This window comes from Armigeres subalbatus, chromosome 3 (genome assembly GCF_024139115.2).
Source record: "Armigeres subalbatus isolate Guangzhou_Male chromosome 3, GZ_Asu_2, whole genome shotgun sequence".
NCBI lineage: Eukaryota > Metazoa > Arthropoda > Insecta > Diptera > Culicidae > Armigeres > Armigeres subalbatus.
In genome coordinates this window covers 103128204-103143485 of record NC_085141.1, presented here as the reverse complement: position 1 = coordinate 103143485, position 15282 = coordinate 103128204, and the positions used below count along the sequence as shown (strand labels likewise).

The following is a 15282-nucleotide window of genomic DNA, read 5'->3' as shown; positions in this document are numbered from 1 at the left end:
GGATATTCTGGGTATGTTATATTATGTATAATGTATATACTGGTGTAATGATGTCAAATGGATTTCATCAACTAACATACATGCCCGGAAACCTATTAATCACTCTGTTGGTACTGTAGACCTCCAATATCTGAACTCAAGAATGATTTGGAGTACCACAGGTGCTCTGAGAATGTTGTGATTTGTGCATACTGGTGTAATGATGTCCCGTGGGATTGCTCCAACTATCACACAAGCTCAGGACCCTATGAATCACACTTTTTGCGTTGTAGACCTCCAATATCTGGACTCAAGAATGGTTTGGAGTACCGTAGCTATTCTGGGAATGTTGAATTTCATATATACAGATGTAATGATGTTCTGTGGACTTTTCCAACTAACATACAAGCTCGGGAACCTTTTGAATTACTCTGTTGATCTTGTACACCTTCAAGATCTAAACTTAAGAATGGTTTGGAGTACCTTAGATATTCTGATAATGTTGATTTTTTTATATACTGATGTAATAATGTCCCATGGGGCTTCACCAACTAACACACAAGCTCGGAAACCTATGAATCACTCTGTTTGTCCTGAAGATCTCCAATATATGAACTCAAGAATGATTTGGAGTACCGCAGGAACTCTGGGAATGTTGTGATTTGTATATACTGGTGTAATGATGTCCCAAGGGGTTGCTCCAACTAACACACAAGCTCAGGACCATATGAATCACTCTATCGGTGTTGTAGACCTTCAATATCTGAACTTAAGAATGGTTTGGAGTATCATTGCTATTCCGGGAGTGTTGATTTTTTTAAATACTGATGTAATGATGGCCCACGAGGCTTCTACAACTAACACACAAGCTCAGGAACCTATCCATCACTCTGTTGGTCTTGTAGACCTCCTAGATCTGAACTCGAGAATTGTTTGGAGTACCGTAGATATTCTGGGAATGTTGTATTTGGTATATACTGGTGTAATAATGTCCCATGGGGCTTCTCCAACTAAAACACAAGCTCGGAAACCTATGAATTACTCTGTTGATCTTGTAGACCTTCAAGATCTGAACTCAAGAATAGTTTGGAGTACCGTTGATGTTCTGGTGGCACTGAGATTTGATAAAAATAGTTTAATTATGTCTCAAGTACCATTTATAACTTTAAAATTGAATTCAGGCCCCGTAAAACGCTTTGTCGTTTATGTAGATCATCAAGATCTGAACTCAAGGAAGGTTTAGAAGCCCTAGAAGATCTCGGAAAAAAAAAATACTTCAAATTTCAACTTTTTCATGGATAGCATCCGTTTTTGAAGCGCTTTGTTCAAAATTTATGTTGAAACAAGACGAAAAAAAAACCCGTATTGAATCGGTTAAATTTTGAAATTTCCACAGCTCTTGAATTTTATCACAAGGTTTTTTGACATCTCCCGTTTTGCAAGCGCGTTTGTCCCGTTTTTTCACCGAAATGTTCTGGTCAGCCTACGCAAAATGCTCCGATCGAATAGAATTCGCCGCCGTACCAAACTGACTATCTACAAAACGCTTATTAGACCGGTAGTTCTCTACGGGCACGAGACCTGGACGATGCTCGTGGAGGACCAACGCGCACTGGGAGTTTTCGAAAGGAAAATGCTGCGTAGCTGTTGGGAGAACCATCCATCGTTCACACCGCGAAAATCGGACGACTGCGGTGGGCCGGGCACGTAGCCAGAATGTCGGACAGTAACCCGGTGAAAATGGTTCTCGACAACGATCCAACGGACACAATAAGGCGAGGTGCGACAAGGTGGATCGATCAGGTGGAAGATGACTTGCGGACCCTCCGCAGACTGCGTGGTTGGCGACATGTAGCCATGGACCGAGTCGAATGGGGAAGACTCTTATATAGCGCACAGGCCACTTCGGCCTTAGTCTGAATAAATAAAAATCTACTTCTCTGCTTATTTTTAGTCGCAACAAAACATATGCGCCAGTAAGTCAACTAAGAAAACATACTTTAAGAAAAAAGACTACTTTGGTGTTTTTGAAAATTTGGCCGGCACGTAGTGGATTATTTTCAACATCTATGAGAGCCTTAGAATGCTTTGGCACGGCAAATGCTGGGTAAAGCGTACCATTGGTACTTCGCGTACCTGAAGGAATAAAATAGACCCCATCTCGCGGTCCTTAGCCTCTTACCTAACAACTCCTATCCCTCGCTCCCCGTTGTGCTGGCCGGGATACGAGCAACCTTAGGGAAGATCGGGTAACCAACCACGGTGGGAACTATGGTCGTATGCTGACAGGGAAGGGGGGATTTGCTCCTCTCCAGCGGTGCAAATCTTACTGAGCGTCTGTTCTCCATGTCAGGATCGGCTCACAACAGCGTCTGTTCTCCATGTTAGGGGCGGCTGATCATCGGGTTGTACGCAAAAGTGACGTAGGACTACGTAGCTATACGAAATGGATGGTATTTGTCATCATAGTTTGTGTCTTTCTATTAACATTGATATTTCACTCTTCCTAAAATCTAAGCTCTTTTTTCCTCATCAAAGATTGGTGCCCCTGATAAGAGCCGTTTGCTTAAGTGGGTGCCACCGAAACAGTCCATTTTTGCAATTAACTCTTTTTTTTCCATAAAATGATGGTCCTGAGAAGCAGTGTTGTGCTGAATCATTATCAGACGATAATGATAGCAATTTTCATGTGAAAACTTTTCACGTTGTCAACAGGCCCGTTATATCTACTATTTGGCGATATGGTTTCTTGGTAGTAAGGAAAAATAGTTCAAAATGTAACGGTAAATGCTTCAAATCAAGATACGATTTTCAAAGGATTCTTAATCGCTGCCGAGTTTTTATCACTTGATAATTTAAAAGTAAGATCGCCGATGAGTTTGATCATCCTCGATTTTTTGAAAATTAGATTTTTCCCATCCCTGCTGAGAAGAACCAATTTTCTTTTCCCAATGCGCCTTTCCAATAACTAACTGCATCCAAATGTTTGTCGGCACCTTGCGTTGAAACTGTCCGAGCACCATTTTTCGCTAAGCCTCTACCATCTGGAAAAAAAATTCAGCATTGCCACTACTACCCATGCCTTCGTGCTGCTGTGTCCGCTCCCCTGCATCTTATTTTGTCGAACCGCTATTTGCGGAATTCCGATCAAAATGGCTTCCGCGCGCCTGAAAGCAGCTTTCTTATATCTAATAAAGTGGAGAGCACGTTCGGAGAATAACTATGACTTTTTTTTTATATTATTAACAACGGGTGTTACCTATATTCCCTATTCCGGGTTATTTCCCAGCACCACTTGGTCTTGGTCTAAAAAATATGCCAAATGTCCGTTATGCCAAATGGTCCTCACTTTTCACCCTATTCACAATTATGCCAAATGTCCATTATGTCTAATGATCGTTGTGCCAAATGGTCTTTATGCCAAATGTCCCGCTCCCCGCATATTGATCATATAGTTTCCCTGCATTATTACCAAGGAATGTAATTGTCGCTGAAAAATGCAAAAAACAAGCGACAAAAGAGAATAGCGATAACTCTTTGTCCCCATCTGCAGAGGATAAAGACATTGTTGCGTTCCATTTTATTTGCAACAAACATGGAGAGGTAATTGTTGTGAACTTTTCAAACTGCGATAACTTGTTTATTTCAGAAGTAAAACGCAAATCATGTTAACAGATGGTTAAGTTTATGTCTAATCTATGATAACTGATACTAATTTAACCAAAAACATCATCGGAAACCGACTACTTCTCAAAATGCGTGGCAGGCGATAATTGTCCTATTCTGTTGCAGTTTGGGACAAACGCTTATTGCGAGTTGAGTTTGTCCAAACATTTACAAGAGAGGATAATGTCGTTGTCATTGGCAATGTTGTTATTTTACATTCCTTGATTATTACACATAGAATCCATTCAAAATGTACAACACTCTAGATAATGGTACACTTATTTGCTTATTAGTTTGATTTTAAGGTAATCTAATCGACCACTGGAACCGCGTTAATCGGTTTCGTTTAATGTCGATAAGGCACCATATAAATTTAGTATACCCACACTGCGAACCAATCTAAAACTGGAAACCACCTGTAGGTAACATCTGTAGTGCATTCAAATCAACATGGAATCATATCAGCATTGCCATCACAGTATCTTATCTGCGGGGGGACCTACTTTCATAATGCGAACCATTGCCGATGCCGATTTATTGCTTATCACTCGTACTTGGAACAGTGGTGCTATGTGTAACATCCATCAATATTTTAGTAAAAATTCAGTCTCGAACTAAGTGCCGATCGGAAAAGTCGTTGACTCCTCGATAGTTCCCGCCTGAACAAAAACATCAAACATGCCAATCACTTTATACTACTCCCGCATGAGCCCTCCGGTTCGCTCCGTACTGCTACTCATTAAGGAACTGGGACTGACAGGAATCCAGGTATGGTTTGCTGTGAATGCTATTTTATGCTGAAGACCCAGTACCGCTAACTCACTTGAGCACAGTTAAAGGAAGTTGACGTTCAAGGCGGTGGCACCCGAACGGAGGAATTTCTCAGCATGAACCCGGAACACACAATCCCAACTCTGGACGACAATGGTTTCTACTTGTGGGAGTCACGCGCCATTTTAACCTACCTTATTGATGCGTACCGTCCAGGTAATGATCTGTACCCGAACATTCCCAAAGAAAAGGCCATCATCAACCGGGTCCTTCAGCATGACCAATCGACATTCTATCCGAAAACTTTCGGGCAAATGCTTCCGATATTCATGCAGCAAACATCAGTTATTACGGACGAGATGAAGGCAAAGTTTAACGAAGCGCTGACCAACCTGGAGCTATTTCTGGTCCGAAACGACTGGTTTGCTGGGGAGAACATCACCGTGGCCGATATTTGTCTGTTGCCGTCGATTTCTTCGATTGTGGTTAGTTTCCATTGAAAGTCGATCATGTGATGGAATGTATTTGATAACGGCTTCGTTTCAATTTCAGCACGCGGGATTCGATCTGTTGCAATATCCGCGATTGGCTGCATGGTACGACAACTGCAAAGTTCTGAAGGGGTACGAAGATGACCAACAGGTGGCGCAGCAGGTGGGAGGGTATTTCAGGTCACTCGTGACCGAAGGATTGTGAGCTAACAGAGCGGAAGATTACTGATAGATAAGATAGTATACAGTTGTAGATTGTGATTTCGGTGAACGTGCCTTCAGTGTGACTACCTACAATCAAACCGATACTAAACACTTATCAGACCTACGCGAACGAGGTCGATTACTGACCAAGCAATATGCTGATATGATGCAAATAGTAAAAATCAATGATAAGCTCAGGCTTCCATCAAAACAATTTTTTTTTATTTCGAGCGAAGGTTGACTTTCTTCGAAATGGTTCAAGGGTTGTAATATTAGATGATTTTCACACCAATTGGTCCCCAGGAATGACAGCATGTTTTAGAGTCGAATGACCTATATAGTCGAATGACAAGACATATTTGTGCATTCCTACAAAATTATCGAAAAAAAAGTCAGCTATTTATGCATTCCCTGATATTCACAAAACTTCGAACCATAACGTTGCAACGTTGGCATGTAAGCAGCCCTACTGTCTTGATTTATGCTTAGTCATGCTTAGTCGACAACCAAAAAGCTTTGCACGAATGCAAAAAGAATCTTTTCGTCAAATTATATCGACTGTAATGTAGCTGTAAGGGTATAATGTGTGTATAGAAAATGTCGAACACTTTCACAGTCTCTTAAATGATCCCCTTTCACTGGATGGATCAAAATCAAGCGTCAGAATAGCAAACGACACTCCCCGCTTGATCGTGTTTTTAGATGGATTGATAGACGACTATGGGTTCTTTTCTACTATTGAAGAGAGTCAGCATTTTCAATGAAATACTGTATGACTGGGATACTATTTGAAATTGTTTCATATTTCTTATTTACCTATGAAAATATTTGTACTTAATACGTAATCAAATTGGTCGAAGAATAAAAAAACATGTTTCTTGCTTCACTCTTACAACATCTTCTCCCTTCACACTCTGGCGGCGCCAGAGATCTGGTAAAGGTGGGCCACCAGTATTTTTGCCGTAATTGGTTCATTTATTGTTTGGCATCAGTAGTAACAATTAAATTTGGAGGTGTTGATCAGTCAAGCGATAAATTAATGAAAAAATTCAGGAAGTTGAAATGTTCCAATATTTTAATTGCATTTTATGGTCTATAATTGAAAAGGTTTCTAGGATTTTTTGGAATATTTTTTCCAAAAATTTGCAACTTGATTGACAAAGATTGCTCGCCACCTGGTGCGTTCCATCAAAAAACTTGCCAAGGAAATCAAAATGTCTGAGAAATCCATGCGAGAACTATCAAAGAAGACTTGCATGTAGCTTCCTTGAGTGAAACGCCACTTGATTACGGAGGTATAGGAACTACGAGTGACTCGCAGTGTTGGTAAAATCACTCATAAATCTCAATCAACGAGCGCTCCCGTGTGAACGAAATCGTCTGCGATTTTAAAAGAATGCATCGCGCTTGAATTTTTCATGCCAAAACGCATCATTTCACTCATTTGCCAAAAAATCATTTTGGTTTAAAAACGCAATTGAAATCAATTTGGGGGCAATTTATTGCTTATACATAAAAGAGTGTCTAATATTTTATGCGACAAACGTCAATTCACTGTTTTTAACGAAAGAGAACAAAAGAAAACCTACGATGATTCAAATGGATGATTCAACTCATCCATGAGTTTTTAGGTGCTGAGTTGGGTGCGTTTCAACTCATGCTTGATTTGAATCATCCATGAGTTTTGAGATTTTGAGTTTTTACCAACACTGGTGACTCGTTCAAAAGATTGCTTTCTTTGTTGAAGAAGGAAAAAAGTATAATCCTGTTCTCTGACGCGAAAAGCTTTTCAGCATCGATACTGATGCCAACGGCCACACGGACCGGTTTATTTCACCGAAGAAAATTGTGGATGTTCTGGAGAAAATGAAGTTTAAATTCCAAACCAATCCGGCTGATGTCATGATGTTTGGCATGGTGGCGTCCAATGGTTTGAAATTGCTGCCTGTTTTCATTTATATTGGGTTTAAAATCCATACCGAATTATTCATCGGTATTTCAAAGGACCAAGTGCTTCCTTGGTTGACGGCCAAATTCTCCGATGATCAAAACGCTGTCCTACAGCATGATGGAGCGCCATGGCACACGTCGAAGCTACCCAACAATGGCTGAAGAACAACATGAAATTTCGGTCGAAAGATTTATGGCCCCTAGTATTCTGAATCTTAATCCGTTGGGGTATAGGATTGGGGCGTATGTTGAAGCACGAGTCTGCAAACCATCGCACCCATGCGTGAAGATCCTAACGTCAGCCCTAACATGCACATGGCAGTCGATGTCAGAGGACTAGGTTCGAAAGACGTGTCTTAGCTCCGGCGTCGTCTTGAGGATATTATGAGAGCACACACTCAGCAAACTTGTTTGAAAGGATCTTATCATGATAACTGAACTTTAAAATGTTGATTTTGATGCTTGGAGCAGTTCAAATGGAATTTGAAAAAAATAGAACCAATTTTCGTATTATTTTCTGCCGCACTCTGTCAGTAGCCTGAACTCTTCCGATGTTCTCAAGCGTTCCTGGGAAATTGACTTCTGCCATTTTTTTTCATAAAAAAATCTTCAGGAAATACCACCAATACCACCAAATATTTCAAAAAAAAAAATCATGTTTGCTTTCGGAAATTACTATAAAAACTCATTTGAAAATTTATTTCAGATATTCCTTCGAATACTAACGGAAATTCTATTCTCTCGGAAATTTCTCCGGCAAGAATTCCTTCCACAAGTCTTGGACAAAATTTTTCTCTTGTGGTTTCTCTAGGAAATCCCCTGAAAATTACTTCGCAGATAAATCCAGAAATTCTTTTTTTTTTGAAATTCAAAGAAGGTAATATGGAAAATATCGAAAATGTCTTCGTTGGTTCCTTTATGAGTTCTTTCCGGAATTTCTTCAAAAAAATCTTTTAGAAACTCCTTTGAGAAGTGCTGTAGGAATTCGTTTGAAATTGTTTTAGGAATACCTTCAAAAAATACTTTCAAGGAAATCGCTTTAGGAAATTCTTTGGAAATTCCTTTAGGAATTCTTTCAGAAATTGATTTAGGAATTTCTACGGGATATGTTTTAGGGAATCCTTCAGAAATTCTTTTGAGAATTCCTCCAATAAATAATGTCAGGAATTCCTTTTGACATTCCTTCGGAAAATTCTCTGGAATGGCCTTTGTAAATTTATCCGGAAATTCTTTGGAAAAATCCTGAGGAAATCGTCTTAGTAAAACCATACGAAATTTCTTCCAAAATTCCCGTAGATATTATTCCAGAAACTTAGTTTGAAGATTTTTTCCGAAAACTTCTTGAAGAATGAAATAGAATAAAAAAAATAAGTGAATTTTTCAAAGAGTTTCTAACGGAAATTTAAAAGGAATTTCCAGATGAAATTTCGTAAAGAATTTTTAAAGTAATTTCCAAGCAATTCCTAAAAGAATTTTTAAGTGATTTCCTAAATAAATCTTGAAGTAATATCCGATGGTCTTAAGGAATATATAATTGAATTTACGAAGAAATGTCCGAAGGGATTCCTGAATGAAGATTGGTAGGAATTTTGAAGTACTTCGACGAATTCTTCCATCTTCTTAGAGGGATCTCTATATCTAAAATAATAGAAGAATTTCTTTAAGAAATTCCTGGAATAATTGCTAAAATAATTTCATAAAAAACGTCCGCAGTAACTCCTAAACCAATTTCCGCAGGAATTTCTAAAGCAATTTTCAAAAAAATTCCAAAGGAACACTCCTAAGGGAATTTCGGTAGGTTTCCCTGATACAATTTCCGAAAGTATTTCCGTAGGAATTCCGACCAAATTTTCCAAAAGAGCTTTCAAAGAAATTCTTAAAATTCTTAAAATTGTTAAGGAAATTTCGAAGGAACCGCTTGAGGAATTTCTGAAGGAATGTTCAAGATGCAAGTGCTCTTTAAATATTAAAAAATAAAGAGAAATTCAAAAATTAAAGATCTTTTGGAAATTCCTGAAAGTAATTCCGATGGATTGCTCAAGGAATTCCTGAAGTAAATTAGACAAATTTTGAAAGAAATTTTCGAAAGAGTTCCTAAAGGAATTTCAGAAGGTGTTTCTAGATTAAGAAAAGGAATTTAGTATTGAATCACTGGAGGAATTTTTAAAGGTATGCATGAAAGATCTTCTGGATGACTAATAGAATTCATTCCGGAGGATATCTTTTTACGAAAAAATATCTAGGTTATATTCCGAACTTCCGAACGAACTTATGGATAAATTCATGAAATATCACCTGAATTAATACTCTAAGCAATTTCTGGAGAAATTTCCGAAGCAACTTCTGAAGTAAACTCCTCAGGAATTCTTGAGAATATACGAAGAATTTAAGAATATATAGAATATATAGAATATTTTTTGGTTTTAATTTTTGGCATAAAGTCTTAATTCCGTATTCAAAACAGGGTTTTGGTTTACTACTTGGCCGGGTTTGGGCAAGAGTTTCAGAAAGAATTTATTCAGATGTCCCTGGAAATTTTTTCGTGGATGCTTTAAATAGGGTAACCGGCGGTAATACTGGCCCTGGATGTTACATTGGCTCATCACGCAAATTAATCAATATTTCAGCGATAATACGTCGATTTTTAGGGAGATATTGACCACTGCTTCTTTAGAACAGTGTATCAAACATATATCTACTTCATAACTCTAGATTTATACACTTCTTAAACTTTTAAAACCAATTATCTTGCGTGAAAAATCACTTTGACTCGGTTTTTTAGCAGCCATGTTTCGTTGACTTGTGCAGGCTGGCTGTGCTAGAGTTTTTTTTTAGCCCAATAAAAGAGTTTTCTGAATGAACATACCTGCTTTCGCATAACAGATGAATGAATAACAACCACACTATGTCAGCTATCATTTTTATTTCACAGTTTCCATAAGTATAGCGACATAATTAACCAAAACTTTGCATTTGTATATCATGAGGCTAACACGATGATACTTTTATGCCCAGTGGAGTCGAGACAATTTCCAATCCAAAAACTGCCTAGACCGGCACCGGGAATCGAACCCAGCTAGCTAGGGGGGGGGGGCTCCTGGTTACCTGCGGTTATAGCAGAGTAAGCACTGTGGAATATCTTTAAAATCTCCGTCAAAAATGGTTTAGAATAAATTGCGCTGCTCCAGGACGAACTTCCCAAAATGACATTTTTACGGACGTTCCGGGTTCTCCGAAAAGCCGCCTGGTGGCCACCAACGATCATAGGTGAGTAAGAACTGCGAATTAACTCCAAAGTTATTGTCAAAAATTATATAGAAAAAGTCTCGCTACTTTATTATGAATTGTTGATGAAATAAATAAATAATTCATTACTGGTCGTCCCAGTGCACCTGAGCCTTTTATTTTTTTATTTAGCAATATGTATTAACCCGAGCCTTCTGTAGAAACACTTTTATTATTACATTCAAAGTTAATTGCCTATATGCCGGGTATTAAGCCACCCGGAGTGGAAATTAATTACTATGTCTGAAACTTGATTATGCATATGTACAACATGTGATAGATTTAGTTCGGAAAAGGTATTGGAGGGTAACCGCCCCTTCGGTGGGGTTTGATCCCACGACCCCAGTTCGCATGACAGGTGCTTTCCCTACTAAGCTACGAAGGACCTCCGTCGTCCACCGCAGCTTAGCGGGTACTGATGAAACCAAATTCCCAGCACCAGGTACCAGCCGATCTCTCGCAATACATTTTCAGAACTAACTCTCTCAAATGTATTTTGTACACATCATGTCAACCAAGTAGGATGAGTATTTAGTATTGTCCGGCTCCTACACACTTGCTTCATCAGCAACGGCGCTCAATGAAGTAGGGTTGTGTGAGGTTGTGCCAGTTTGGTCGTCAGATCCCAACACGACCACACAAGCGAAGAGAGATCGCCACTCGAGATCAGTACATTCAAAGTTAATTGCCTATATGCCGGGTATTAAGCCACCCGGAGTGGAAATTAATTACTATGTCTGAAACTTGATTATGATATTTATTATCTTTTCAATTGATAAAGAACTAATTTTTTGAGGAGTACATGGTGGTTTGATGCAAATTGGTCAACTGACTAAAAAGAAATCTTATTTTCACTCAATGTGTTGTAATTTTTACAACAATGCTAGTCCCGGAAGTTAACCGCTACTGTGCCGGGGTCTACTGTGGTATTCTACTGTACAGAATCCACACAGAATCTTTTTTTGTTATCATTGCCGGGTCCATCTCATCGTGAGTCCTTTGTGTCCTTGTTTGTCCGTATCGTGTAACAAATTGTTCGTTGCATTGTTCGGTTGCCATTTATCTGGGTACAATGGAGGAATGCCTCCGAGAAGAACAATTTGTCAGTCGTCATCGGGAAGCCGTGTCGCCACCGTTTGGGCTGCACCTCAGGTGACTGACAAGGGCTTAGTGGAGGGCTGGGAATCGAACCCATGATAAATCAATTTCCGAAGAAACTCCTGAAGTAATTTCCCAAGGCATTCCTAATAAAACATCGGAAGGACTAAAGGAATTTCCGAAGGTATTCGTAAAACAATTTGTGTTGGTATTCCTGAAGGAACTTCAGAAGGATTTTCCAAAATGATTTCTAAGGAAATTCCTAAAAAATTCCGAATGACTTCCGATATTTCTTTCAATTCCTTCTTTATCCTTCTTTTCAATTTATTTTCGGAAATTCCTTTCTAAATTTCCTCGAAAATTCCTTCAGAAAATCCTTCGAGATTTCTTATAGGAATTCCTTCAAGAGTCCCTTCACAAATTTCTCTAGGAATTTCTTCGGAAATTCATTTAGAAATTCCTTCGAAAATTCCTTTAAGGATACTTTTATATGATACATTTTTTTAATTCCTTCGGAAAACCCTTCACAAATTCTTTTAAGAATACCTATGGAAATTGTTTCAGGAAAACCTTCCGAAATACTTTAAGGAGTATTCTTTTTATGAGTATCTTCATGAATTCCTTTGTAAATTGCCTTAAGATTTATTGCAGAAATTTAATTAGGAACTTTAAGGAAATTGCTTTAACATTTATTAAGGATACTCTCAAATAAAAGCTTCCAGTATAATCTATCTATATATATATATAAAACTCAATGTTTGTATGTTTGTATGTATGTTTGTATGTATGTTCCAGCATAACTTATGAACCCATTGACCGATTTCAACCAAATTTGGAACACACATTCTATATCTTAAGGAGACGACGACAGTGTACCTTTTGAACCCCTTGGCTGATTTCAACCATATTTGGAACACACATTCTTTATCTTTGGGAGACGACGATAGGGGGTTAGAGATGCTCTTTGGATAAAGGGGGAGAGTGTGGGGGAGGGGTATTGCTTAGTTATTGATCAACTCAGTGTACCTTTTGTCGATTTCAACCAAATTTGGACTACACATTATTAATCTTTAGGAGACGACGATAGGGGGGTTAGAGGGTTAGGGTGTAGGGGGAAGGGTATTGTTTAGCAATCGATCGACTCAATGTAAGTCATGAGCACAATGGTCGATTTGAACCAAATTTGTATCAAATATTGTCTGTCCTAAGGAAACCATTTTAGTGGATGTGGGTAGGTCATTTTTAAAGGGGGATGGTGTAAGAAAAAGGTATTGTTTAGTTATCGATCTATTCAGCATAACTTTTGAACCCATTTACCGATTTCCACCAAATTTGGAACCCATAATCGCTGGTTAAGGAAGACTTTATCAGACCGGGTAAGAGTGTCAAAGCTGAATGAGCGAGAGGGTATATTTATTAAACGAACAGTTTAGTATACTTTTTTATCGCATGGGTCAATTCAAACCAAATTTGTAAACACGTATTCTATATCCAAAGTAAACTATTATAGAGAGGCTGGGGGACTTTTGGAATGCGGTAGGTTGTCGGGGTAGGGTATTGTTTAGAAAACGACTTAATTTAAAATCCCTCTTATTTAGTTCATTCGAGGTTCTTTGACATTGTACAATGCTCCGAAAACAAATTTCCCGAATTCCTCAAAAATAGCAAATCCTCGACAATAACCCGGTAATAACATTTCCTCAAAAATGACTTTAACGAAAATGATATTTCCCAAAAATGATTCTTACCGATACACATATCCCAGAATATGACATTTCCCTGAATGAAGCAGGCCATTAACATAACACTATTTGCCCTAAGGTCATTCAACATGAAGGGCATTTGGGATAATTATGAACAGCATCAGAAAAATATTTCATAGAAAGCATGCATTTGCTGGGTATAAAGCAATGATAATTGTTACCCTTCATCGGAATCATGGTTTGCCCAGTGAAAAGCAATGAATAATGTGTTTCCTTCTGGATGGTGAATGTGATTGCTTATTTAAAAGTAGGCATTTGCCCGGAATAAGGCAATGGTAGGTGTGATCCCTTTTTTAAAAACGGCGTTTGCCCGGAATAAAGCACCGGTGGATGTTTTTCCTTCTTTAGCAATAGACGTTGGCCCGGAATAAGGCTATTCAAACCAACGATCCCTTCTTCAAGATCAGTCAATGTTTCCACAAGCCTTCTTTTAATCAAATGATGAACTATCAATAAGTTAACACAATTACCCTGTTGACCGATTGGTTTTATCTTTTTCTGATTGTGAAAAAAAAAAACTGAAAACCAAACTGGCAATTCCGAGCAAGGCCGGGTACATAAAGCTAGTTCCTCATAAAACTCTAAATTCCGAAACTCTAGTAAGAAATTCTTGGAATTCATTTGAAATTTCACTTAGGAATTCTTCGGAAATTATTTAAAAGAACTCTTTCAAAAATTTCATCTGGAAATTCCTTTGGTATTTCCGTGAGAAACCCATCCGAAAATTCCTTTAGGATATCCTATTTCATTCTTTAATAAATTTCCGGAAAAAAAAATCCGGGAATAATTCCAACAGGAATTTCATATGGTTTTACTAAAAGGAAAAAGAAGTTCCGAAGGATTTTCGGGATGAATTTACGAAAGCCTGTCCAGAGGGTTTTCCGAAGGAATCCCAGGAGGAATGACAATAAATGAAAGCGAAATATTCTAAATTATCTCTGGAGGAAATTCCTGAAGTGAAAAGAATTTCGAACATATTCCTGAAGAAAATTCAGAATGTATTATCGAAGAAATTTCCAAAGTCGGAAAGACTTTTGGATAGATTTTGCTGAAGGTATTTCTGAAGGAATTCTTACAGGAATTTACAAAGGAATTTTCAATACAATTAACAGAGAAATTTGAATTTCTGAAGAAATTCCTAGACATCTGCAAAAAAATATTCGAAAATAGCTACAAGAAATTCTTCGGAAGTTTTTCAAGAATTATTCAAAATTCTAGGAAAATATTTTTTTCAGCAAAATTTTCTACTATTTTGTTCTATCCCATACAATTCGACCAAAAGCTCATAATACGCTTTTATCATATATTATTGAATTTTATTAAAATGTTTGATTTGGTGGGTCACGTGCCTTATCGTGCTCCAGCTTAACTCCGCCAGTGCCCCTTCATGTCTTTATTTGACTTATTCGGCTATTTCAATAGGTTTATCAATTCAAGCATAGGTACATTCAAAGTTAATTGCCTATATGCCGGGTATTAAGCCACCCGGAGTGGAAATTAATTACTATGTCTGAAAACTTGATTATGCATATGTACAACATGTGATAGATTTAGTTCGGAAAAGGTATTGGAGGGTAACCGCCCTTCGGTGAGTTTCATTCCACGACCCCAGTTCGCATGACAGGTGCTTTCCCTACTAAGCTACGAAGGACCTCCGTCGTCCACCGCAGCTTAGCGGGTACTGATGAAACCAAATTCCCAGCACCAGGTACCAGCCGATCTCTCGCAATACATTTTCAAAACTAACTCTCTCAAATGTATTTTTGTACACATCATGTCAACCAAGTAGGATGAGTATTTAGTATTGTCCGGCTCCTACACACTTGCTTCATCAGCAACGGCGCTCATTAATACACATTAATTGCGAGAGATCGGCTGGTACCTGGTGCTGGGAATTTGGTTTCATCAGTACCCGCTAAGCTGCGGTGGACGACGGAGGTCCTTCGTAGCTTAGTAGGGAAAGCACCTGTCATGCGAACTGGGGTCGTGGGATCAAACCCCACCGAAGGGGCGGTTACCCTCCAATACCTTTTCCGAACTAAATCTATCACATGTTGTACATATGCATAATCAAG

General features: G+C 38.5%; 1 protein-coding gene across 1 annotated transcript; it reads left to right on the top strand.

The window, feature by feature from the left end:
• The first annotated feature begins 4246 nt into the window (after nt 1-4246).
• LOC134227275 (glutathione S-transferase D7-like) lies at nt 4247-5997 on the top strand. The gene is made up of 3 exons (XM_062708647.1): nt 4247-4413; nt 4479-4901; nt 4969-5997. The coding sequence occupies exons 1-3, from the start codon at nt 4324-4326 to the stop codon at nt 5110-5112; spliced, it is 657 nt and encodes a 218-aa protein (XP_062564631.1). The 5' UTR covers nt 4247-4323; the 3' UTR covers nt 5113-5997.
• Nucleotides 5998-15282: the final 9285 nt, after the last annotated feature.

Coding starts and splice junctions, on each gene's coding strand:
- LOC134227275 (XM_062708647.1), top strand. CDS start 4,324: ATGCCAATCACTTTATACTACTCCCGCATGAGCCCTCCGGTTCGCTCC. Junction 4,414..4,478: donor TGGGACTGACAGGAATCCAG/GTATGGTTTGCT, acceptor ACTTGAGCACAG/TTAAAGGAAGTTGACGTTCA. Junction 4,902..4,968: donor CGTCGATTTCTTCGATTGTG/GTTAGTTTCCAT, acceptor TTTCAATTTCAG/CACGCGGGATTCGATCTGTT.